Source organism: Mesoplodon densirostris, chromosome 1, assembly GCF_025265405.1.
Source record: "Mesoplodon densirostris isolate mMesDen1 chromosome 1, mMesDen1 primary haplotype, whole genome shotgun sequence".
Taxonomy (NCBI): domain Eukaryota; kingdom Metazoa; phylum Chordata; class Mammalia; order Artiodactyla; family Ziphiidae; genus Mesoplodon; species Mesoplodon densirostris.
This window is the reverse complement of record NC_082661.1, coordinates 131,868,292-131,895,138: the sequence shown is the minus strand read 5'-3', so window position 1 is coordinate 131,895,138 and position 26,847 is coordinate 131,868,292. Positions and strand designations below refer to the sequence as shown.

The 26,847-nt window shown below is 34.4% G+C and overlaps 1 protein-coding gene across 1 annotated transcript; it reads right to left on the bottom strand.

Annotated features, from left to right (window-relative positions):
• Window positions 1-4,849: 4,849 nt before the first annotated feature.
• Window positions 4,850-25,862, bottom strand: SULT1E1 (sulfotransferase family 1E member 1). Its single transcript, XM_060090494.1, has 7 exons — window positions 25,706-25,862; window positions 23,541-23,666; window positions 22,442-22,539; window positions 12,189-12,315; window positions 9,954-10,048; window positions 6,891-7,071; window positions 4,850-4,962 (listed from the first exon to the last, which is right to left on the bottom strand). Exons 1-7 carry the CDS (start codon window positions 25,851-25,853, stop codon window positions 4,850-4,852), a joined length of 888 nt encoding a protein of 295 aa, XP_059946477.1. The 5' UTR covers window positions 25,854-25,862.
• Window positions 25,863-26,847: the final 985 nt, after the last annotated feature.

Here is a 26,847-nt window from a genome sequence, read left to right as displayed (position 1 = left end):
GTTATCTTTGATTATTGATCAAGCTGGAGTCTGATAGGTTTTGTGCATCTTAAAGTCACCATTTCTCTTTTTGTAATTGATTAGCATTGTCTGGAGAGGTACACTTAGTATCTGCAGTATCCAGTTCTACACTGGATTCGTTATATATTATAGTGTAACAAATTACATACACTACAATGTAGTAGCATAAAGCAACAAACATTTATTATCTTACACAGTTTCTAAGGGTTTGGAATATGGGAATGACTTAGCAAGGTAGTTCTGGCTCTGGGTCTCTCACAAGGTTATAGTCAAATTGTTGGTTGGGGTTCCAGTCATCCAATGGCTTGACTAGGATTGGAGAATTCAACTTTAAGTTCTTTGACTTGCATTGCTGTTGACAGGAAGGCTTAGTTCCATTCCAGTTATTGACAAATGACCTAATTTCTTTGTCATGAAGGAATGTCCACAAGGTTGTTGAGTATACTCATGACATGGCAGTTTTCTTTCTTCCTTCGCAATCTGTGTGCTATTTATTTATTTATTTATTTATCTATCTATCTATCTATTTATTTATTTATTTATTGCCTTATTATAGTGGCCAGAGCTTCTACTACCAGGTTTAATAAGAATGATGAGAACAGGTATTCTTGCCTTGTTCCTGATTTTAAGATGAAAAGATTGTCTTTTCAAAATTGAGTGTGATATTAGCTGTAGGCTTTTTACAGATAGTCTGTATCAAGTTGACATAGTTTTCCTCTATTCTCAAATTGCTGAGAGTTTTTATCAATGAAATCTATCAAATGATTTTCCTACATCAATTCATATGGTCATATGATAACTCTTCTTTAGCTTATTAATATGGTGATCTATATAGATTGATTTTCAAATGTTGAAAACTCCTTACATATCTAATATGAATTTCAATTGGTCATATTGTGTGTGTTTTTTAATATATATATTGCTAGATTCAGTTCACTAATACTTTTGTTGAGGATTTTTGTGTTTAAGTTCATTATGGATATTGACCTATGGTTTTCTTTTTTGTACTATGTTTGTCTGGTTTTAGTATCAGGATAATATTGGTTTTATGAGTTGGAAAGCATTCTTTTCTTTTTTATATCCTAGAAGAGATTGTGTAAAATTGGTCTAACTCTTCTTTAAATGTTTGGTAAAATTCTGCACTGAAGTGAGCTAGGAATGTGTATTTCTTTTTCAAGAGTATTTTAATTAAAATTCATTTTTTAATAGTTACAGGACTATTCAGGTTATATATTTCATCTGATCTGAGTTTTGATAGCTTGTAGTTTTTAAGTAATTGGTTCATCTTTTTCTAAGTTGTCAAATTTATGTGCATAAAATTGTTTATAGTAGTTTCTTATTGTCTTTTTATTGGCTATGTAATCTATGGTAACATCTCTTCTTTCCATTCCTGATATTGATGATTTACATCTTGTATCCTTTCATCTTTGTCACTCTTGCTAGAGGATTGTCAATTTTATTGACTTTTTTTAAGAACTAGTTTTTAGTTTATTAATTTTCTCTATTGTTTTTTCTGTATTCAATTTCACTTATTTATTATTTAAATTTTTATCATTTCTTTCCTTCTGCTTCTTTGGGGCTTATTTTACTTTGGTGAAATAATGAAAATACTGTTCCAGAAATCCAGAAGAAACAGAAATCTAGAGAATTGAACCCTGCTAATCCCATAAGGACTTCTGATTTCCTGAAAGGTGGCTGAGAAGCTGAGCATAGCTTTTGAGAGCCCTGTGGGTTTAAGCAGATAAAAGTTGGATTCTAGGCCCCAGAAGAAGATAGGGGAGAGGCCTTGTATAACCACTGTGTTTTTAATTGAATCCTGAAGACCACATAAGTTCAAATTCATATTTCATTTCTTCATATTTCTTTTCCTTGAAAGTGGTAACATTACTAAGGGCTAAAGAGTTACTGGGGTCTAGCAGGCAACAGCATGCCTGGGTGAGGAAAACATGGCAGTGAATCTAGGGGTCAAGTAGGTGGCAGGCAAGAACAGAAGTATCATGATCATGAGATTGGTTACCTATGGGGAAAGAGGGGTGTGATTAAGCAAAAAAATAAGTACATTGAAGTTAATGGGAAATAATTTAGAAATTTGGAAAATGAAAAGATTATATAATATTATTGAAGTTATAGGTGTAGATGTAAACTTGTATTTTTCATAGTATATATACTTCGATTCAAAGTACATATATATATATATATATATATATAGAGAGAGATTTATCTATTTATCTATTCATTTACCCCTATGAATCTATATGTCTATCTATCTATAGAGAAAGATATTGAGAAACGAAGAGTGACATAGCTGTGCACTAAGGTGACTCAGAAGCAATGACTAGAAACAATGAGCACACAAAATGCTCAGTTCTTGATTTCTAAATGGTATCTTCCACTAAATTAACTCAAATTCCTTGGAAAAAATAGCTTGTTCCAAGGCCGATGCAAGGAAAATACATGTCAGAAAATAAGTTCTCAAAAGATAAGGGAATGTCAAGAAGGCACAGAGCCAGTTTGAAGGGACCCCCACTGGCCAGAACTGAGATAATTTGAGTATCAAATAAATTTTGATATGACATATAATAATTTTTGAATTAAATGGGAGTCATGAGTTCATAATGATATGAATAAATAAATGAGGGGAAAGAAAAATTACTTTCTTATAATATAATGCCATGCAATAAATTAAGAATGATAGAAACTATTGACAGAATTTGCAATCATTTTAGTGGTGAAAGATTTAGGATAAGTAATCAATGGATGCCAAATGCAAGGGAGTGAATTATAGTCTCAGATTATCTCCCCACAAAATACTAATCAATCACAAAGATAGAAAAGGTGACATTATGGTAGAGAAAAAGGACAGGCACCAATTTAACCAAATGATCAAGTTTGACGACACCAGTGTGCAACAGGCTGGTATTGCATGCCCTCTGATGTGATGTGCTGAGAGAGCCACAATTTTTCTGTATGTCCTGAGAGTTGAGATGGGCAAGATTGGAAGATATTGTGCACAATTAAAAGTCTATATTCTAAAACTGCAAAGGTCACGAAACACAGAAAATACTGAACAGCTGTTGAGACTGAAGGAAATCTGAATTATGACAATAAAATGCAACATGTTATCTCAGATTGGATCCGGGACCAGAAGGAAAAAAAATAAAAAGCCTTTGATGAAGCAGTTGGGATGGATGTGATTATAATATATGGATTGAACAGTAGTACTGTGTCAATATTGATTTCCTGATTTGGATAGTTGTGATTATACAAGAAAGTGCTTTATTTGTGGGAAATAGACACTGGCATATTTAAGGGTGATTATGTCTTTATCTCAGATGGTTCAGAAAAAGAATAATGATAATGAATGAGTCTGAATGTGTGTATAGGTATATTCATTGTGTGTATGTATGTAACAGCTGTTCCCCCAGAGACTGAGATTCTAATTACCACCTCAACCCAAACAAAATCTTAAAAGTTTTCAAGGCACTTCAATTTTTGTATAATGCATAGCAATGTTACACTAAAAAATAACTTTTATTCTGAAAATCATAATTATGAAATCAGGGGCTGAGAAATTCCTAGCTTTTCCTCCAAAGCATAAGAAAACATATATCAGTTTCTCCCTAGATTTGATCTTTGAGTTTGGAAGTAATGACATTCTATTCTACTAAAGACCCATAGTGAATTTTTTGAGATCTTGTGTGTCTTCTGCTTTAGAGAAAGGAAGCATTGACTGTTAAAAGAAACATGCTATAGAAAAAAATGATCAAGAGAATAGAGAAGGGCTTCCCTGGTGGCGCAGTGGTTGAGAATCCGCCTGCCGGTGCAGGGGACACGGGTTCGTGCCCCGGTCCGGGAGGATCCCACATGCCGCGGAGCGGCTGGGCCCGTGAGCCATGGCCGCTGGGCCTGCACGTCCGGAGCCTGTGCTCCGCAATGGGAAAGGCCACAACAGTGAGAGGCCCGTGTACAGGAAAAAAAAAAAAAAAAAAAAAAAAGGGAATAGAGAAAAATAGGAGACATAAGCCAAAACAACATTGTTTAAATAAAAAAATAATAATCCTTCTTTTACTTTTGTTTGTATTTTATTTTACTGGCATATATCACATTCTTTAAAACTTTACAGAGCTTCATTTTATTATATTGTGTATAGGACAGAAATAATACTAAAGCATAACTATTTCAAATTAGCTAAAGACGTTCAAGCATAAATAACACTCACTGTGATTATTTATAAACGTCTGGAAATCAGTTCTCTTATGCCCCAAATTTACATTAAACTAAGGTAAATTCCAAATTAAGCCATTTTGCAGAAAGTGAAAGAAAATATCAGGAAGGAAATAACAGATCTATTTATACCCTCATATTTATTTATTCTTTAGTTCTTTCTGTCAAGGTTTTCAAATTCCATGTAAATATATATATATATATATATATATATATATATATATTTATGCATATATGTATATAAATGTATATGTGTATACTAAATGTACTAACAAATGGAAAAAAAGTAACAAGAAAGTTAAAGAGTTTGGAATGTTTGGTTATTTTTGATGAGGCTTTAACAAGTTCAATAATTTGTGTGTTCCTACATCATTCTCATAGGTTATAGATTTGTGTAATAATTTGTAATAAAGAAAGAAAAGGAAAAAAATTAAAAGATAACAGCAGGGAAAAATCTTTCTTGCTTTTTTATACGAAGATTTCAATAATCATGTGAACCTGATCATGATCTTTCACATGACTCATTCTCTACTAGTCAAAAATAAAAGAGGTAAGGAATGATGAGAAGAACACTTTAATCTCAGATGTGTCAAGAAAACCCTTCCTAGATCTCGGTTCGTAACTTCAGTGTAGACCCCTTCATTTGCTGCTCATAGTGCATGTCAAATTTCTCATTTAGGGCTACTGTAAAGTAATTCTTCCAGTCTCCTGCAATCCCTGTAACAAAAGAGAAAAAAAAAAAACCAGTAAATATTATGTCTTCCAGCCAGAATAATGACATTTTCTAATATTCATCACTTTCATTAACACCTAATCAAATTTTATTCTTGTAATCCTTAATTATAGAAATAAAATATATACCATAAATACTATATATTTGAGAGTACAAACAAGTATTTGTCCTGATTGTTAAAACAAAACAAAACAAAACAAAACAATAAAAAACAGCAAATTTGTTTCTCTGACCTTCCCCTGTTATGCTATCAATACTTCACTTAATTTTTCTTCTCCAATTTCCTCTGAAATGTTGAGGCTCCTGAGATCCATGTTTTACCTACTCCCAAGATATTAAATATCATCTTCATGCTGATAATATTAAAATCCAGACTTACGTCTTCATATCCAAGTGCCTACCTGATATGACCATTTTCATTCCATACGAGCATCTCAAATTCACCCCGTTTAAAAATAAATTCATTTCCTTCCCTACAAAATTGCATTTTTTTGGTGACCTTTTCCATAGCCTGGTTAATAGCAACAGCAGGTATGTTACTGCATAAACTTGGCAGTTATCCTTCAACCACAATATCTAATTCTTTATTTATATTCAGACTTTCTTCATAGCCATTGCCTTCCCTCCATTTCTGCTGCCACCGACAGAGAAGCTCCTCAGCGTTTCCCACTTGTGTGTTACAATAGCCTAGCAGGCTATTCTCTTTTGCTTTTCATCACATCCCACCCTCCCCTGACGGAAGGAAGTCACCTTGTATTTTAAATTAATCAATTGTTCAATAGCCCCGTTAGCTCAAGGAGACCTAAACTTTCCCAATGAAAGGATCCAAAAAGCAGAAGATAGAAAATGTGTCTTGAGAATCATGTGGGGTCTGAGGGTATAACAGTACAAAGCACTTTACAAACATGGCCATTATTTTAAGTTTGTTGTTTTATCTTAAAAATATATGAGGGCATTATGGGAAAAGAAACTGAGATAATCTGAGGATTCAATAATTTAAATTTACTCTGCATGTTAACTCTCTTTCATGTGTGCCTTATTTTCACCCAGTGGCAGGTTTATTATTCCAATTGTTTAAAAAATCCCTGACTGACCCTCTCAATGACAATTTGGTTCCAAGAGCAAGATTTTCTCTGTTCTGTTTCTGCTTCACATATCAGTAAGACTGGATGTCCCAATACTCTGCATATCCTACATGCCTTTGGGTTTATAAACTGACTATATCTCATCAAGACCACCATGCCTCCTCCCAATAGATGTCACCTCATTGTATTTTGATATTTTTGCTAAGCCAAGCTGTATTTGCCACTAAGTGTTTTGAAACTTAGTCTTTTTTAAAACAGCTTTATTGAGGTATAATTAGTATACAGAGAACTGTACATATTTAATGTATACAATTTGATAAGTTTGGATATTTGCCATTTAGTCTTGAAAAACTCCTTCCACTTGGTTAAGGAAAAGCTGACTAATTGCTCTAAGCTTGTTTCCTCATCTCAAAATTAGATTATAATAGAATTTTCTCTTAACTCTTGCATTAGAATTTAAAAAAAAATTAGAATTTACAATTTATAGGATGTATGTCATGCAGCACCAAGGCACAAAGACTTAATAAGTAATAGCTAGTAGAGTGTGGTATTAGTGCTAGTACTGAGGCTGGGGTGGCTGCTGGTCATTCTTAATATAATTTGCTGCATATACCAAGTAATCAACAAGTAATAGTAATTTATTTGTAGTATTAGTAGTAGTACTAATATTTTATGCTTCTGAAGAACTGGTTACTCAAATGTGAAACAGCTCTGAAGAAAACAAGCAGGGTCCACAGGCATGAATCGGCCTTAATAGATGTTTGCCTATAACTATTTCAACTTATGACTTCCTACAGCAATGGAGGCAAATAACATGACTATCTCACCCTTTCTCATGAAGGGAGATACTTTTTGGTTCATGACTTCATCCGGTAGCATTGTGTAATTTGTAGATGGATTGTTCTTCATCTCCTGGAATGAAGTGTGTTTTATAATCTTGTCCACAAGCTCGTCTGATGCCTTCCTTCCCAGAAATTCTATCAATTTCATCACCTCTTTTCTGATATTCTAAGAAGAAAAAATATTTTGAAGACTCAGGTAATAAAATTGAATACATTACTTTGTGGGGAAATAAAAGGACACAGAAAGAAAACTTTTCTTCCCTCCTCTTCCTCCCACTGATATTGGAATTAGGCTTCTAGTGAGCAAAAACATTTCTTGGGGAAGTGGTATTTTTTAACTTCTCTAAGCATAATTTTCCCCATTCATAAAATGGACATAAAAGAAACTTCAAAGATTTTTAGAACACTAAATGAGATGGTGTTCATAAAATATTTATTTTAGTCCTTTATGCATAATACATGCTCAATAAATACTATCTGTGAATATAATATACACTCTTAAAGACTACAGTCCCCTTTGACAGATCAAGTTTGGGGTTGAAAATATGCAGAAAGCTTTAATTTTTCTTTTAATTTATTGATGTAACTAGTGAGAAGCAAAGGAACCAGAAAGATTAAGAAAGGGTGTAAAAAGTCAAATAATCAATATGGAACAATATCAGATTTTTATGAACCATAGCTACAAACATCCCCATCTCTAGTCACTTCTATAGCATACCCTATTATTCAGCTCAATCATTCAATGCAACGATTCTCAAAACCAACTATAATGCTTATTCTGGTGTATAGTTCCCTTTACACAGAATGCTGTTCTCTAATTCTCTGTCCTACAAATTACAGCTTGCCTGTCAAACTTCAGCTTAAGTATCACCTTCTTTGGGATGATTTCCTCGACTATTCCAATTTGAGTTAGATAACTCTAATTTTGCTCTCATAAATCCCTATGTAAATCCCTTGTACCATATACGTATTCTCACATGTTTTTTATTTACTTGTTTTCCACAAGAAAAGGTAGTATCTCTACATAACAAGGTTACTGTCTTTTTCTCTTTCTACTTGATATGTTGTAGAAATAAGAGAAAACATTTATTCTTCTGTTCCTCATTCACTCAAATAGAGAAGAAACTTAAACATGGCCATTATTGACCAAAATAGGGAGTAAATGGACATGAACAATTTGGAAGGGTGAAATGGTTGGATTAACTAATAAATTATTTTCGTGTGCCTTTTAAATTTACTGTCTTCAATATTCTAGTTACAGAACACAAATTTAAGTAATAAAATAAACTACAGATCATGGCTGCTTCTCATTCCAATTTGTTCTGTGTTAAATTCTATAAAGAAGTAATAATTCAGTTTCTAAAATAATACTTATGATTTTATTTTAAATTTGTCCTCATCAAAACAACTCTAGAATGACTGCCACATGAATCTTAATAATTGTGCAAAGATGTGGACAATACATGGATATCAATTGCTTTCTTGGTACTAATAAAGAATGAGAGAAGATATTTCTTACCCCTTAATAAAAAGACCCAGTATTTTGTCTTTCATTGTAAAATTATTTGATATGTGCACATATGTGTTTAAAGAATAAAAATCAATGTAGCACCCTTACCTACTACCCAATGTATGCAATAAAACATTAATAATTTGTTGAGTTTTTCCATTTGCAAGTTTCTAACTTCATTCTTTTCATTCTCCATTCCAATTTCCACAAACAACAACAAACTTGTTATCCTGAAATTGACCTAATCAATCTTGTGCTTTACTCTGTAGATTTGAAACTCACGTATGTATCCCTAGACAACATATGGTTTGGTTTTACCCAATTGATGTGCACATATGAAGTGTATTCTTTTTCATTGCAATATAATATTTACTTGTAGAATAATAGTATATTATCATGTATTGATTCCTGAATATATGTATATTTGGGTTGTTTCTAATTTTTATGGTCATGAGGAATGTTGCTATGAAGGTTGTTGTATATATAAACTACTACACACAGTCAGTGTTTCTCAAGAGCATGTATCTATTAGTGGAATTTCTGAGTTTTAAATTATGTGCATGTTTGCCCTCCCTAGGTAACATGTTGTTTCCATAGTGTTTGTATATTTTTATACTCTTATCAGAAATGTGTTACTTCTCACTAACACACATCCTGACTGGTATTTATTATTGTCAGACTTTTTAATTGCTGTCAATCTTGTGGATGTGGAAGGGCATCCTAGTAATTTTTATTTTGAATTACCCTGATTATTAACAAAGCTGGAAAAAATAAAAAACAGATTATGAAGAAATTGTGATGTCCTCACTCTTTTTCATATTGTTGTTCCAGCATTCTCTTTACTCTCTTCTTCTGGAAGTTTGAATTGACATAGGTGGGACCTTATTAATCTATCTTATATATTCATTACCTCTTCTAAAGTATTCTGTTTATCTCACTGTGGTACATCCTGTGGACTTTCCTCAGCATCATCTTCTACATTACTAATTCACTATTTAGCCATGTCTTACCTGTTATTTAAACTAACTTTTAATTTTCTAATTTTAATTTTTCAAAATTATTTTAGAAATTCTATTTTGCTGGGTTTTTTTCCAAATCTGCTTTGTCAATTTTAGTAATCTCTTGTTTCTTTGTAAAATTTTTAATTTCTGCTTTTGTTTCTTTAAACATGTTCAGCATAGTTATTTTATGGTCCTTGTCTGATAATTCCTACCTCTATGGATTTGGAGACCAGTTAAGTCTTCTTGCCCATTGTGATTCCTTGTGTGCATATGTATGTGCGTGTTGTTGTTGTTTCGTTTTATGAACTCAAATTCCTTCTTTTAATTTTGGTAATTTTTTGAGACTTGGGTTTATATGTATTCATTTACAGAAGGTTTTTATTTACTAGCTTCAAATCTTTGCTAAAGTATCTGGATTATTTTAACTTTTGGAGTTGGCTGCATCATTTATTTAAAGGCAGAATTTTGTATTTACCATGTTGTCAAATTCTAACATTTTGAGAATTGCTAAGTTGCCATATGTTTTGAGTTTCTCACCTCCTTCATGTCTTCATAGAAAAGAAATAGCACTTGTGGATTCTCTCTCTTTTCCCACCAAGATTTTGTGTGTTCATACCAGGAACCATAAGGAACTAAAGTTAGAGATAAAAACAATGTGAGGACATAGCATCATCTTTATATAGCTTGAAAATGAGTCTTCAGACAAAGAAATATAAATAAATGATCATGGAATGAAAACTAGAGATCAGCTGCTCATCTGAAGCAAATTTCTCTGCAGCAAAAGTGCACAGTATGTTGAATAAACTATATACAGAAACATATTCTCAGTTTTCATTATTATGACATGGTTTATGACTCAGGGGAAAAGTGAAGGAAGACTCCATCCATTTGATTCAGAGCTTATGAGAGAATTTTTGAAAATGGTAAATTTTTGAGAATTTTTGAAATGTGTGTGTGTGTGTGTGTGTGTGAAATCAAGTTGTTAGTGAAAGGAGTTGAGTAGTGGAATTATCAACATTATTATGATCAGAATTCAGTCCAGGTCTCAAATATACCATTTAAAAACTAGATTTGGGGCTTCCCTGTTGGCGCAGTGGTTGAGAGTCCGCCTGCCGATGCAGGGGACATGGGTTCGTGCCCCGGTCTGGTAAGATCCCACATGCCGCGGAGCATCTGGGCCCCTGAGCCATGGCCGCTAAGCCTGCGCATCTGGAGCCTGTGCTCCGCGACAGGAGAGGCCACAACAGTGAGAGGCCCACAAACCGCAAAAAAAAAAAAAAAAAAAAAAAAAAGCTTTGGTAACTGAAGCTAGCAGCTGTATAATTTTTGTTACACTACTCACAGTTTAAATAGTAAGAGGTGTCCTCTTAGGGACCCTTAGTATCATTCTCACTCTAAAAAATTAGAAGATTTTGGAGATGATGTGGTATGACCAAATACTATTTCTTCCTTTCTCTTCCCTCATCTTCTCTCACGTATATCCAAGTGTTTTACCCAGTATAAAGCTGACGTGATAATATAATGATGTGTGAGTCAAAGTACTCTGCTTTGCATTAAATCGTTACATACCTCTTCTGTTCTTTGACTCTACCGACAATTTATTTATTTATTTATTTATTTATTTATTTAGTATAGTTGGCTTACAATATTATAGTGGTTGTACAACATAGTGATTCAATATTTTAATAGATTACACACCATAAAGTTATAATAAAATATTGACTATATTCCCTATGTTGCCCATTACTTCCCTGTGACTTATTTATTTTATAACTAGCAGCTTGTACCTCATAATCCCCTTCATCTATTTTGCCCCTCCCCATCCCCTTCCCCTGTGGAAAACACTAGTTTGTTTTCTGTATATGTGGGTAGGTCTGTTTCTGTTTTGTTACATTTGTTTCTTTACAGAAAAAGTCATATAATGATTTTTATAGTGATCTTATTCGTTCATTTTGCAGAGGTACATTATCTTTCTCTGCCTTATAACACCTGTTTGATGATCTTGAGGCATGTATTTTATTCATGATGCTTTAGCATAAAATTTTCCAAACGTAGCGACAAGCATAAAGCACATATACCACATTTTCATTGAGTCAATATTAAATTTTTTGGATATAAAAATGGTGTTATTATCTTTTTTCCTTACAATTATTACTACAGGATTAGAATGTCCTTCTTTAGTTAATATTAGATTCTCCTGAACCCTTTCTTTCTCAAATTTGATTACTCAGTTGCTTTAGTTGGGAGTTAAATAAAAAGACAAAATTTCCCAGAATTTCTGCTCAAGTAACTCTTGTACTGTTCTGAGAAATCTAGTTGAATTATTCAGACTGTACAGTGGTTAGAATGACTAAGAACTTTGTAGATATTCAGACTTCTTTGTGAATTCTGGCCCCATGTAGTATCTGAAATTTTTCTTAGAAACAAATGAACATTTTCTCTCCTCTGTCTTTTTCCCCCCTTGTTCAATGAAGTTGTAATAACACACTGTGAAGTGCTTCTGTAATAAAAAGAGATGAGAGAGAATTGGACACACATACATCTGTATACTTATTTGCAGGCACCAAACTAGAGTATCCAGATTCTGCAATTTGCCATCCACATCTGGAAGCTCTATGCTTGTTCTAAAATTCAAGGTCTTCTAGAATTTCTGTTTTAATTAAGGACTAGGAAGGATAACAGACCAGAACAGACAACAAAAATTTTTGCCAAGATGTTATTTGTCTTGTATCATTTACCTTGAAAGAATTCAGAAAAAGAAACTCTTCATACCTTCTCCATCCATGAATTTTTCCACAAAATCTTGAAAAGAACCAGGATCTGGATTAGCAGTCACCATTAAAAAGAAATAATAATAAGAAACAACCACATCCTTGGCATTCCGGCAAACATAGATGATCTAAGAAGATGAGATTAGATATTAAATTAGCTAATATTTTTCAAATATAGTCTCATCAAGATTTAAAAAGGAAATGTTTATGTTTTCAACTATAAACATAACATATTTATTGTAGAAAATATATAAAATATATAAAATTATAAAGAAGAAAACTCCTTAAATAATCTGAAGTGACAGAATTTTTTGCATTGTTGTTCAATGTTAGTTCTCACTTTTCATTTTTGTGCCATATTCATTTTTATTTCACATATTTCATTTGAGTGTCTCAAATTCCATTGATATAAAATGGATGAGGCAGATTATTATCCCCAATTTATAAGTGAAGAAACTAAACTGAAGCTTAGTCAGAATACATGGTTGAGAATAAATGTACCCAATGAGAGTAAAAAGTTTTCTGGCCTTTATATTACACCACTATTCCTTATAGCAATTAAAAAAAAGTCTGTTATTTTCTTGCTTGCAATCTTGAAGAAAAAATCATGTTTATGAGGTTCTTTTTAAGTGCATCTTGCTGTCAGTGAAAAAATATAATCTTCACTCATGCCTTGTTGAGTTTCCATTTTATATAGCGAGGAAACATCAATAAATGAACAGTCAGGAAGCCTTGGTTTTAGACGCTGGTTCTGGCACTAATTTCTACCATCTTGTGCAAAACACCAATCATTTTGAACCTACATTTTCTATCTATTAAACAAATTAGTTACATCAGATTGTTACAGTTTCTTCTAGGTCAGACACTCAGTGCTGCAGGAAAAGACCTGTAAAAGTAAACTCCATCTCTCTGGTCTTCTATTTCCTCCTTTAGGCACCTGAGAAATGCCATTGGGAATGGCTGCTCTTGACTCTCCATTCTTTCCTGGATATGATTAGGCTCATAACCTGTCTTACTCAAGTTAATACATTTTTAAACAATTTTAAAGAAATCTTTTTGTATTCTCTAAGAAGTATGGTTTTCATCTTTAAGGTCCCACTATAAAAAGTTCCAAATACTACAGTAAATAAAGTGAACTTTCTTTTCTCATCAAAGCTATCATTAGCCATATTGAATTTTTCCAACCTTACTTAAAACTCTCCCTAGTCCTTTTTACCTATTAGCTGAATGGAATTCTTTGCCACTATATCCAACATTTTACTTCATAATTTTCATCCCTTTTTTTTTATTCATGATGTTCCCTCTGTCTTGAATATTCTCTGCATCTCAAAATACTATCCATGGATCCGTTCAAGATGGAGGAGTACAAAGACGTGAGCTTACTCTCTCTTGCAAGGGCACCAGAATCACAACTAACTGCTGAACAATCATTGACAGGAACACACTGGAACTCACCAAGAAAGATACCCAACCTCAAAAGACAAAGGGGAAGCTGAAATGAGATAGTAGATGTGGAGAAATCACAATAAAATCATATCCCATAAATGAGAGTTGGGTGACTCACAAACTGGAGAAGAATTATACCACAGAAGTCCACCCACTGGAGTGAAGGTCGTGAGCCCACATCAGGCTTCCCTACCTGGGGGTCCGGCAAAAGGAGGAGGAATTCCCAGAGAATCAGATTTTGAAGGCTAGTGGGATTTGATTACAAGACTTCAACAGAACTGGGGGAAACATAGACTCCACACTTGAAGGGCACACACAAAGTAGTGTGCACATCAAGACCCAGGGGGAAGGAGCAGTGACCCCACAGGAGACTGAACCAGACCTATCTGCTAGTGTTGGAGGGTCTCCTGCAGAGGTGGGGGTCACCTGTGGCTCACTGTAGGTACAAGGACACTGGCAACAGAAGTTCTGGGAAGTTGTCCTTGGCGTGAGCCTTCCTGAAGTACACCATTAACCCCACCAAAAGAACTGTAGGCTTCAGTCCTGGGTCACCTTAGGCCTAACAACCAACAAGGAGGCAACCCAGCTCCACCCATCAGCAGACAAGTGGATTAAAGTTTTACTGAGCTCTGCTCACCAGAGCAACACATGGCTCTAGCCACCACCAATCCCTCCCATCAGGAAGCTTGCACAACCCTCTTAGATAGCCTAATCTACCAGAGGGCGGACAGCAGAAGCAAGAAGAACAACAATCCTGAGCCTGTGGAAAGAAAACTACATTCACAGAAAGACAGACAAAATGAAAATGCAGAGGACTATGTACCAGATTAAAGAACAAGATAAAACCCCAGAAAAACAACTAAATGAGGTGGAGATAGGCAACTTTCCAGAAAAAGAATTCAGAATAATGATAGTGAAGATTATTCAGGAGCATGTAAAAAGAATGGAGGCAAATATCGAGAATATGCAAGAAATGTTTAATCAAGACCTAGAAGAATTAAAGAACAAGCACCTAGAAGAATTAAAGAACAAACAAACAGAGAAGAACAATGCAATAACTGAAATGAAAAATACACTAGAAGGAATCAACAGCAAAATAACTGAGGCAGAAGAACGGATAAGTGACCCAGAAGACAGAATGGTAGAATTCACTGTTGTGTAGCAGAATAAAGAAAAAAGAATGAAAATAAATGAAGACAGGCTAAGAGACCTCTGGGACAACATTAAATGCACCAACGTTCAAATTATAAGGGTCTCAGAAGGAGAAGAGAGAGAGAAAGAATCCAAGAAAATTCTTGAATAGATTATAGTTGAAAACTTCCCTAGCATAGGAAAGGAAATATCCACCCAAGTCCAGGAAGTGCAGAGAATCCCAGGCAAGATAAACCCATGGATAAAAATACAGAGGCACATAGTAATCAAATTGACAGAAATTAAAGACAAAGAGAAATTATAAAAGCATCAGGGGAAAAATGACAAATAACGTACAAGGGAACTCCCATAAGGTTAACAGCTGATTTCTCAGCAGAAATGCTACAAGCCAGAAGGGAGTGGTATGATATACTTAAAGTGATGAAAGGGAAGAACATACAACCAAGATGACTCTACCCAGCAAAGATCTCATTAAAATTTGATGCAGAAATCAAAAGCTTTACAAACATGCAAAAACTAAGAGAATTCAGCACCACTGAACCAGCTCTACAGCAAATGCTAAAGGAACTTCTCTAAGTGGGAAACACAAGAGAATAAAAGGACCTACAAAACAAACCCAAAGCAATTAAGAAAATGGTAATAGGAACATACATATCAATAATTACCTTAAATATGAATGGATTAAGTGCTCCAACCAAAAGACACAGGCTCACTGAATGGATACAAAAGCAAGACCCATCTATATGCTTTCTAAAAGAGACCCAATTCAGATCTAGGGACACATACAGACTGAAAGTGAGGGAATGGAAAATGATATTCTATGCAGATGGAAACCAAAAGAGAGCTGGAGTAGCAATACTCATATCAGATCAAAACTGACTTTAAAATAAAGAATGTTACAAGAGACAAGAAAGGACACTACATAATTATCAAGGGATTGATCCAAGAAGAAGATATAACAATTGAAAATATTTATGCACCCAACAAAGGAGCACCTCAATACAAAAGCCAAATGTAACAGCTAAAAAAGAGGAAATTGACAGTAACACAATAATAATGGGGGACTTTAACACCTCACATTCACCCAAGGACAGATCATCCAGACAGAAAATTAATAAGGAAACACAAGCTTTAAATGACACAATAGACCAGATAGATTAAATTGATATTCATAGGACATTCCTTTCAAAAACAGCTGATTAAACTTTCTTCTCAAGTGCACACGGAATATTCCCCAGGATAGATAACATCTTGGGTCACAACTCAAGCCACGATAAATTTAAGAAAATTGAAATCACATCAAGCATCTTTTGCAACAACAATGCAATGAGATTAGAAATCAATTACATGGAAAAGAAAACATAAACACAAACACGTGCAGGCTAAGTAACACGTTACTAAATAACCAAGAGATCACTGAAGAAATCAAAGAGGAAATCAGAAAAATACCTAGAGACAAATGACAATGAAAACATGACAATCCAATACCTATGGGATGCAGCAAAAGCAGTTCTAAGAAGGAACATTATAGCAATATATTCCTACATCAAGAAACAAGAAAAATCTCAAAAAAAACAATGTAACCTTACACCTAAAGTAACAAGACAAAGAAAACAAACAAAACCCAAAGTTAGTAGAAGAAAAGAAATCATAAAGATCAAAGCAAAAATAAATGAACTAGAAACAAAGAAAGCAATAGCAAAGATCAATAAAACTAAAAGCTGGTTCTTTGAGAAGATAAACAAGATTGATAAAACTTTAGCCAGACTCATCAAAAAAAAAAAGAGGGAGAGGACTTAAATCAATAAAATTAGAAATGAAAAAGGAGAAGTTACAATGGACACCGCAGAAATACAAAGCATCATAGGAGACTACTGCAAGGAACTCTATGCCAATAAAATGGACAACCTGGAAGAAATGGACAAATCCTTAGAAAGGTATAACCTTCCAAGACTGAACCAGGAAGAAATAGAAAATATGAACAGAACAGGCACAAGTAATGAAATTGAAAATGTGATTTTAAATCTTCCAACAAACAAAAGTCCAGGACCAGATGGCTTCACAGGTGAGTTCTATCAAAGATTTAGAGAACAGCTAACACCCATCCTTCTCAAAATCTTCCAAAAAATTGCAGAGGAAGGGACATTCCCAAGCTCATTCTGTGAGGCCACCATCACCCTGATACCAAAACCAGACAAAGATACTACAAAAAAAGAAAATTACAGACCAATATCACTGATGAATATAGATGCAAAAATCCTCAACAACATACTAGCAAACTGAATCCAGCAATAAATTAAAAGGATCATACATCACAATCAAGCAGGATTTATCCCAGGGGGGCAAAGACACTTCAATATATGCAAATCAATCAATGTGATACACAATATTAACAAACTGAAGAATAAAAACCATATGATCATATCAATAGATGCAGACAAAACTTTTGACAATATTCAACAGCAGTTTATGATAAAAATAAAAAAACTCTCCAAAAAATGGGCATAGAGGGAACCTACCTCAACAAAACAAAGGCCGTATATGACAAACACATAGCAAACATCATACTCATTCGTGAAAAACTGAAAGCATTTCCTCTAAGATCAGGAACAAGACAAGGATGTCCACTCTTGCCACCATTATTCAACATAGTTTTGGAAGTCCTAGCCATGGCAATCAGAGAAGGAAAATAAATAAAAGGAATACAAATTGTAATAGAAGAAGTAAAACTGTCACTCTTTGCAGATGACATGATATTATACATTTAGAATCCTAAAGATGCCACCAGAAAACTACTAGAGCTAATCAATTAAATTGGTAAAGTAGCAGGATACAAAATTAATGTACAGGGCTTCCCTAGTGGCACAGTGGTTGAGAGTCCACCTGCTGATGCAGGGGACATGGGTTCGTGTCCCAGTCCGGGAAGATCCCACATGCCACAGAGTGGCTAGGCCCATGAGCCATGACCACTGAGCCTGAGCATCCGGAGCCTGTGCTCTGCAACGGGAGAGGCCACAGAAGTGAGAGGCCTGCGTACTGCAAAAAAAATAAAATAAAATAAAAAAATAAAAATTAATGCACAGAAATCTCTTTCATCCCTACTCACTAACAATGAAAGATCAGAAAGAGAAATCAAGAAAATAATCTCATTCACCATTGCAACAAAAATAATAAAATATCTAGGAATATGCCTACCTAAGGAGGCAAAAGATCTGTGCTCAGAAAACTATAAGACACTGATGAAAGAAATCAAAGATGACACAAGCAGATAGAGAGATATACTATGTTCTTGGATTTGAAGAATCAATATTGTGAAAATAACTATACTACCCAAAGCAATCTACACATTCAGTGCAATTCCTATCAAATTACCAATGGCATTTTTTACAGAACTAGAATAAAAAATCTTAAAATTTGTATGGAGACACAGAGGACCCCATATAGCCAAAGCAATCTTGAGGGAAAAAAACAGAGCTGGAGGAATCAGACTCCCTGAGTTCAGACTATACTACAAAGCTACAGTAATCAAGACAATATGGTACTTGTACAAAAACAGAAATATAGGTCAGTAGAACAGGATAGAAAGCACAAAGATAAACCCATGCACCTATGGTCAACTAATCTATGACAAAAGAGGCAAGGATATACAATGGAGAAAAGACAGTCTCTTCAATAAGTGGTGCTGGGAAAACTGGACAGCTACATGTAAAAGAATGAAATTAGAGCACTCCCTAACACCATACACAAATAAACTAAATAAATAAAACAAAATGCATTAAAGACCTAAATGTAAGACCAGACACTATAAAACTCTTAGAGGAAAACATAGGAAGAACACTCTTTGACATAAATCACAACAAGATCTTTTTTGACTCATCTCTTAAAGTCATGGAAATAAAAACAAAAATAAACAAATGAGACCTAATGAAACTTAAAAGCTTTTGCGCAGCAAAGGAAACTATAAACAAGACAAAAAGACAATCTTCAGAATGGGAGAAAATATTTACAAATGAATCAATGGACAAAGGATTAATCTCCAAAATATATAAACAGCTCATTCAACTCAATATTAAAAAAACAAAAACCCAATTAAAAAATGGGCAGAAGACCTAAATAGACATTTCTCCAAAGAAGACATACAGATGGGCAAATGGCCATGAAAAGCTGCTCAACATCACTAATTATTAGATAAATGTAAATCAAAACTACAGTGAGGTATTACCTCACACTGGTTAGCATGGGCATCATCAGAAAATCTACAAGCAACAATTGCTGGAGAGGTTGTGGAGAAAAGGGAACCCTCTTGCACTGTTGGTGGGAATATAAATTGATACAGCCACTATGGAGAGCAGCATGGAGGTTCCTTAAAATACTAAAAATAGAATTACCATATGACCCAGCAATCCCACTCCTGGGCATATACCCAGAGAAAACCATAATTCAAAGAGACACATGCACCCCAATATTCATTGCAGCACCATTTGCAATAGCCAGGTCATGGAAGCAACCTAAATACCCATCAACAGATGAATGGATAAAGATGTGGTACAATGAAATATTACTCAGCCATAAAAAAGAACGAAATTGAGTCATTTGTAGAGACATGGATGGACCTAGAGACTGTCATACACAGTGAAGTATGTCAGAAAGAGAAAAGCAAATATCCTATATTAACGCATATATGTGGAATCTTGAAAAATGGTACAGATGAACCAGTTTGCAAGGCAGAAATAGAGACACAGATGTAGAGAATAAACGTATGGACACCAAGAGGAGTAAGCGGGGCGTGGGTGGTGGTGGGATGAATTGGGAGATTGGGATTTACTTATATACACTAATATGTATAAAATAGATAACTAATAAGAACCTGCTGTATAAATAAATAAATAAATTTAATTTAATTAAAAAATACTATCCATATTTAAACTTTTGCTCCAGGTCCTCCATGAAAGTTTTTATTCTCCACGATGTGGGGCGGGGGAAGATGGGAAGTTAAAACAATTCCTCTTTCTTTAAACTTCCATCAGTTTGTCTTATCTCTTTTTTGGAAGATCCTATTCTCTTCCCTAACTTTTCACTGCACATGCTCTTCCTGCCTTTGAGTTAAATCTAGATTTTTCCACTCAGTTCTCTCAAGTCAAATTTTCTATTTTGCCCACAGTTCACTTGGGATCATAATCTTTCTTAAAATTCCTACACTTGAACAACCTCTGATCCTATAATAATTCATACTTAAACCAGCTGAGCTATTTTTAAGCTTGTGGTCATTCCCTTGCTTTAATTGAAGATTTGAACACCTGCCTTATAGTGTTACTCTCCATACCAAAACTTTTCACTGTATAATTTTAGTGTCTGTATGCATGAACCATCTGATTCTCTAGGTTCATGTGGTCATTGATCATTATCTCTATTTTACTTCAGCTAACAATATTTTTAGCCAAATCTTGAAACTTGTCAGTACCCTAAAATTTCTGAAGGCTTGTCCTTGAGCACAATATTTTCTTCCAAGACAGCCCTGTTTCTTTATTCTTTCTTTCTTATCAGGAATATACGTCTTCTGCAACAACTCCAAGTTCTCAAGTTTATTGGCCTCAATTGTTTCTTTTATCTATTAGCCTGTTCCCTTTTTTTTTTTACTTTCTTCTTTTTTATCACTTAAAGTTTCTAGTCCAACACTCCAAACACACTTTTACTAACAGTCTCAATCCACTTCTCTTCTTGTCTATCAGTGAATCACCCTGGAAGTACTCAGGATGTGAAGCCATCCAATTGTCTCCTAGTCTTTGATGATCTCTGAGATGATCAGCAGTTTTGTGAAGACTGAGGCTATTATAAAGGTACAGTACGTATTTTCATGTAAAAGTAAAGGGGGGGAATTCCCTGGTGGCATGGTGGTTAAGAATCCACCTGCCAATGTAGGGGACATGGTCTGAAGCCTTCGTCCGGGAAGATCCCATATGTCATGGAACAACTAAGCCCATGTGCCATAGCTACTGAGCGTGCACACCACAACTACTGAGGCTTCACGCCACAATTACTGAAGCCTGCGAGCCTAGAGCCCATGCTCTACAACAAGAGAAGCCACTGCAATGAGAAGCCCATGCACTGCAACAAAAAGTAGCCCCCACTCGTTGCAACTAGAGAAAGACTGCACACAGAAATGAAGACCCAACACAGCCAAAAATAAATAAATAAATAATTTTATAAAACATATATATTTTTAAATTTAAAAATAAATAAATAAATAAAGGGTAACATCAAGGCTTCATCCCATTCTCCAAAAAAAATTAGTAACTTGACCAAATCTCTTGAAAAAATAGTAATGACATGTTTCCCAAAAGATACATAAATAATGTTTATTAAAGAGAGAGCTCTTATGTATGGAATGATTTCAGCAGGATGTATGTGATCTTTCTAAGATTGCCTATGATATAAACAAACAAACAAAAAATGAACATTGGAATCTTCAAAATTTTGCACCATGGATCTCTAGAAAATGTCATATATACCCTGTTATGTCAGAGTACAAAATGGAAATGTTTCATGACTCAGATAGATCCCCTTTTTGTCAATAATGACTACATATAGTGCTTTAATATCTTATATGTTTAGTATGGGTCATAGTGTGTCCTAATAAAGCTAGTAAGGTCTTGAGAAACGGCTTCAGTGTTTTAAGACAATGTTTTGCCTGTACTTTAGGATTCCATGTATTATTCTTTCTAAAAAGCAAAATTGATCATATAAATCAGCAGCTTAATATGGCTGTAACTCCTCATTATCATCAAAGTGGAACCCAGACTTTCTAAATTGGCTTCCATATCTGTTATAAACAAACCCAGCTTATCTCCCTTCACTCATCCAGCCAGTATGGACACTCAGCTTTCCAGATAAATTGAACTGGTTTCACATCCCACCTTGGGTTGCCTCTGGGATTATATAGACTAATTCCTGTACATCCTTCATATATCAGCTGAGATGTTACTTGCTCCTGGATAACTCCTCTGCCCTCAGTGTCTGGGCTAGAATTCTTCTCTTACTTGACTTATAGTACCTTATGTATTGTTTGTTTATTTGTCACTTTCTCCTTGTGGACCATGTGTCCATGAAGACAAGGATTGCATGCATCTTGTTAATTGTCATATTGCTGGCTCATGATAGGCACTCAATAAATAATTATTATATTATTTTTGTCTGGTTTATCCTTGTCTAGTTCATTTGCATGCCTCACAATGCCAAGCACAATAGTTTGCAAAAAGAGTATATTGAATGCAATTACTAATAACAGCAAATACAAAAGTAGCTACCATATATTATTTATAACATGCTAGGTACTATGTTAAGCACTTTACAAGAATTATTTTAGTTAATCCTTATAACAACTCTATGTGGAATGCAATTATTATCCCTCTTTTATAGATGAGGAAACTGAAGCTTAGAGAGTTTACCTGTTTTTCTCAGAATCACCTCTGGAGTTAGAACTGAAATCTAGACTCTCTGACTGTACTGACTATGATCCACATTTTAAAAATGTCTATAGATTCAATGAAGGAATAAATAAACAAGTGTGTATAAGACACAGTTAGGATGTTACATAACATTACCATTGTAAAATTCTTTGAGTTTGGTGAAGTTCTAAGAGCACTTGACTCTGGTTACCTTACAGTTCTTTTCCCAAAATGAGGCTGGAAGAAGCTCAGGTGGTAGATGAGACTTCACTATTCTAGGAGATGCCATCTGTTTTAATTGTTTTACTCCTAATTTTTTAAAAAAACAAAAGTTAGACAACTTCAAAAATTATAAATATTTATATGGATTTTCATAGATTTAAAAGAATAAAAGTAACTATATATTCTATATTGTTTTCATAATAATAATACATATTCACTATGACAGAAGTTTAGGTAGAGAAAATTATAGAGAAAAAATACATCAAATAAAATTTCACCTTTGAAAAAAATCATTATTAATGTTTTGATAAGCATCCTTCCATACAAGGATGTCTATATGCCCAGACTCACAGCCATACAAATACCACACACACAGATGAAATTTTTAATATCTTCTGATTGAATTTTTCTTTTCTTTTAAGATTTTTTTCATGTAGGCCATTTTTTAAGTCTTCATTTAATTTGTTATAATATTGCTTCTGTTTTATGTTTTGGTTTTTTGGCCGTGAAGCATGTGGGATCTTAGCTCCCTGACCAGGGATCAAACCCACACCCTCTGCATTGGAAGGTGAAGTCTTAACCCCTGGACAGACAAGGAAGTCCCCTAATTACATTGTTCTCGATATATTATAGCAACACTTCAATGTCAAGAAACATATGACATCATAACATGTTTAATGATTTCATATCACTTTTAACTCTTATTTTGTTGATTAACATATATATTGTTTCTAATTTTTCATAATATTAAAAGAATCTGTGATAAAAATATTTTTGCATATATCCTTGAAAAATTTATGGATATTTTCCTGGCATTTAAAGTACTGTTGCATACATCCCATAAAGAGATAAATGCTCACATATTACTAGACTCTGCTGAAAGCATGTCAGAGCTATCCTTATTCACTCTATTCAATGTATATGCTATACCATAAACTCTGTCAAGATTTAAAATTAAATTTACATTCTTTCCTATGTAGAAGACATAATACTAATTGCCACTTTTGCTTATAGTCTCTTTCCTTGCACCATTTACACCCACACTTAAAATATGTGTATATAGCTTTTAAAATTAACTTAAGCATTACCATTCATCACCTTTTCGGTTCTGCATTCCAGGTAAGGAATTCGATTAAAAATGGCATCTTCTTTGCACTTTTCCACATCACCCTCTGTATAAATCATGTATACAATTTCACTAACCCATGTTGTGCCTGAAAAAATTAAACAAATCTGAGTCTCCCGCTGTTGATGCATAGCTGATGATGAAGGGAGTGACAGATTTATAGTTGGATGAAGTAGGAAGTTACCAATGCAATAGTATTTGAAAGATCCCAGAATAACCACAGGACTCAAGAAATATTTCCTCTAAAATTTAATCTTATAGGATCTTAACATAGCATCAATAAATAAAGAAGAACATTGTAATAAGATACACCTGTGGTAGAAATCTGAATTTGTCGAAGATGAATTGTGACTTTGTACAAGCTGATAACAGTCTTGGAGCTAAAATTTTGCATCTAAAAAGTAAGCATGCTGGGCTTCCCTGGTGGCGCAGTGGGGCGTGGGTTCGTGCCCCAGTCCGGGAAGATCCCACATGCCGCGGAGCAGCTAGGCCCGTGAGCCATGGACGCTGAGTCTGCACATCCGGAGCCAGTGCTCCGCAACCAGAGAGGCCACAACAGTGAGAGGCCTGCGTACCGCAAAAAAAATAAAAATAAAATAAAAAAATAAAAAGTAAGCATGCTTTCATCCACAAATTTTCTGGATAGCTTCTATGCCTCAAGTTGAGTCCTAGTACAGAGTATATAGAAAAGAATACATCTGGTCCTTGTCCTGTGATATTCATAGGCCCTCTGAAAAGTCAGAAAGAATGCTCAATAATTACAACACTTCTTTTTTCTTAAGATGTTGTAATACAGATGGTCACAGGGATTCAAAGGGCTGTAAAGGAGGAACTTTGTGTGATTCTGCTGCTGCCGTGATGTTTCCACAAGAAATGTCTTCAAGATACCATGACAATTGAGCTTAGCTTTAACAAATTATTGGCATAAATTCACAAGTTTTGTAAGGTAGGTAAGTGGTCTACCAGACAGAAGATCTGTTTGTTTGTTTGTTTTTTAATCAAAGTCCAGATACTTACAGATAGTAAAGTGGCAAGGAAACAAATTGGATGTAGATTATAAAGACTAAATCAGAGGCTATCTGAAGGGATGGGTGGAGCTGAGCTTACAGCAACAGCCAGACACTGAGCCTAAAAAGCCTTGTAGTTCATACTAGAGTTCAAGTTGTTTTCTAAAAGTTTTTCAAAAGCATTAGCATACATTAAGCAAGAAAGCAAGATTATCATGGTTATATTTTGGAAGAATTCCTCTAGAGCCAAAGTAAATAAAACAATGGAGTGGAGGGTCAATAAAAAAGGTGACAAGAGACTGACTGTGAGGCATATCTAAGAGACTAAATGGGCAAAACACATTGACTGATTGAATATGGGAGATACAGAAGTAAGAGAAATTGACTCTGGAATAGCTCTCAGGTGTCCTCTTCATGTGACTGGTTTTGTGCTGGCATAGATCTAGACAAGGAAGAGAAATGCAGGAGCTCTCTACAGTCAGAGTAGTCAAAGACATATTTAGTGTTTGACATACTTAAGTACTAATTGGAACAGTTAGAGAAGATAGAGATAGAGAAGATAGATAAGAGAAGATAGAGATTGAGAAGAAGTCTGTATTGGACCTTTCTAATTTCTAAAGGTCTAGGATTTTAAGACTCCAGAGGTATGACTAGCAAGCAAATTTCAGGAAAATAGACGTTGCTTGCAAATAGAGTTTCAGAGATGGACTTTATAAAGAGGAGCTTGTTAGCTGAAAAAGTGTTAAGTTTTAAAAAATCTAAAATTGCTTATACTTTGTCTATACAACAATGACAATAATGACATAAGGTAAACAGAGTGCGTGGTTTTAAATTTTAGTTATGGTTCCTTATTCATCCATCTGTATTATGTGATTTTCTAAAGTGGCCAACAATACCCATTTGTCAATGTGCTGCTCAAATTATAGGTACAGATTGTGGTCTTAGAATAGAGCTATCGTATGCCACTTTTTCTATGTCTATACCAAAACTGCTATATCTGTCCTTATTTAATATAGAGAATGAGTGTGGGAGGGGTGAATGACTCAATATTTACCAGTCAAGGTGGGTTTGTCAATTCTAGGTGAAAAGGGAACAACTTTGAAATAACAAAGAGACTTACCAGATTTGGGATAGGTGACAATGACAAGGTCATCTGGCCTTGCCTCAAATGCCTCCACATCATGCCAATATTTGATAAATTCTTTATACAGTAGAATTCCATGGATTCTGCCAAAGTAATCTAAATAGGCAGGTTTGGAAGAATTCATCACAGAGTGGTACACTGAAAGAAAAAATGTATGCTTTCCACTTTGTATGTACTTTAAAATGTTTTAACATTAATAATAGCCCTGTGCGTTGAGTTTCTCTTGGGTGTCTAGCATTTCTTAGCTGTTGAGCATATGGGGTAAAGGCATATTAAAGAAGGATATAACATAACCTGGGTGTTTTAAGAGTTTCCTACTAATAAGTCTAACATATGAAAGAATAAGTACAAAACACAATAAAGCAAGATGTTTCAAAACTATGTACAAAATATGTGATACATTCAACAGAGCCTTCGATTTCTCTGTCAAAATTGATGGGGCATATAAAAAACTAAGAGATTGAGAAATACAACAATACTTTGGCAAAGAATCACTTTGATTAATTCTATATACATTAAATAACAATAAAGATTGATGGTCACATTTGATAGCTATTGCCAGATATCAAAGTCAGAGCTTCCTTAGTTCCTGAATATGTTTCATTTAAACATATTCAATCAAATGCTTGTTGAGTGAATTAAAAAGAAGATGAAATTAATGACACTGTAATGGATATGTCTAAGACACAGATTCTTGAGGGTAAAGAAGATTCCTGTGTGACCCCTAGCATTACTTATACTTTTCTCTCTCACTTGATCAGTAAAGAAGTCGACACTCCCATTGAGTGACTTGTGTGACAATTATAAGGTTAAATAACATGTTTATCATTGACAGTTCCTCTCCTGATCCCATGTTAAATCATTTCATGTTCAGAGTTAGTCTTAAAATTTTTAATTAAGCACACTTTCCTTTATTGGCTTTCAACTTCTTTCACTACATTTTTACTCCCCAAACTTACCCTGTTCTGAGTTTGTGATACAGCATCTCAACAAATGTTGTCCTTCTTTGATATTAACATTACAGCTAATATCCACCCTTGCCCAAAAAACTGCCAGATAAGTTGTTATACCCCTATACATTTGTGACTGCTGTGGCTTTTACTGTCTTATTCAGAAAG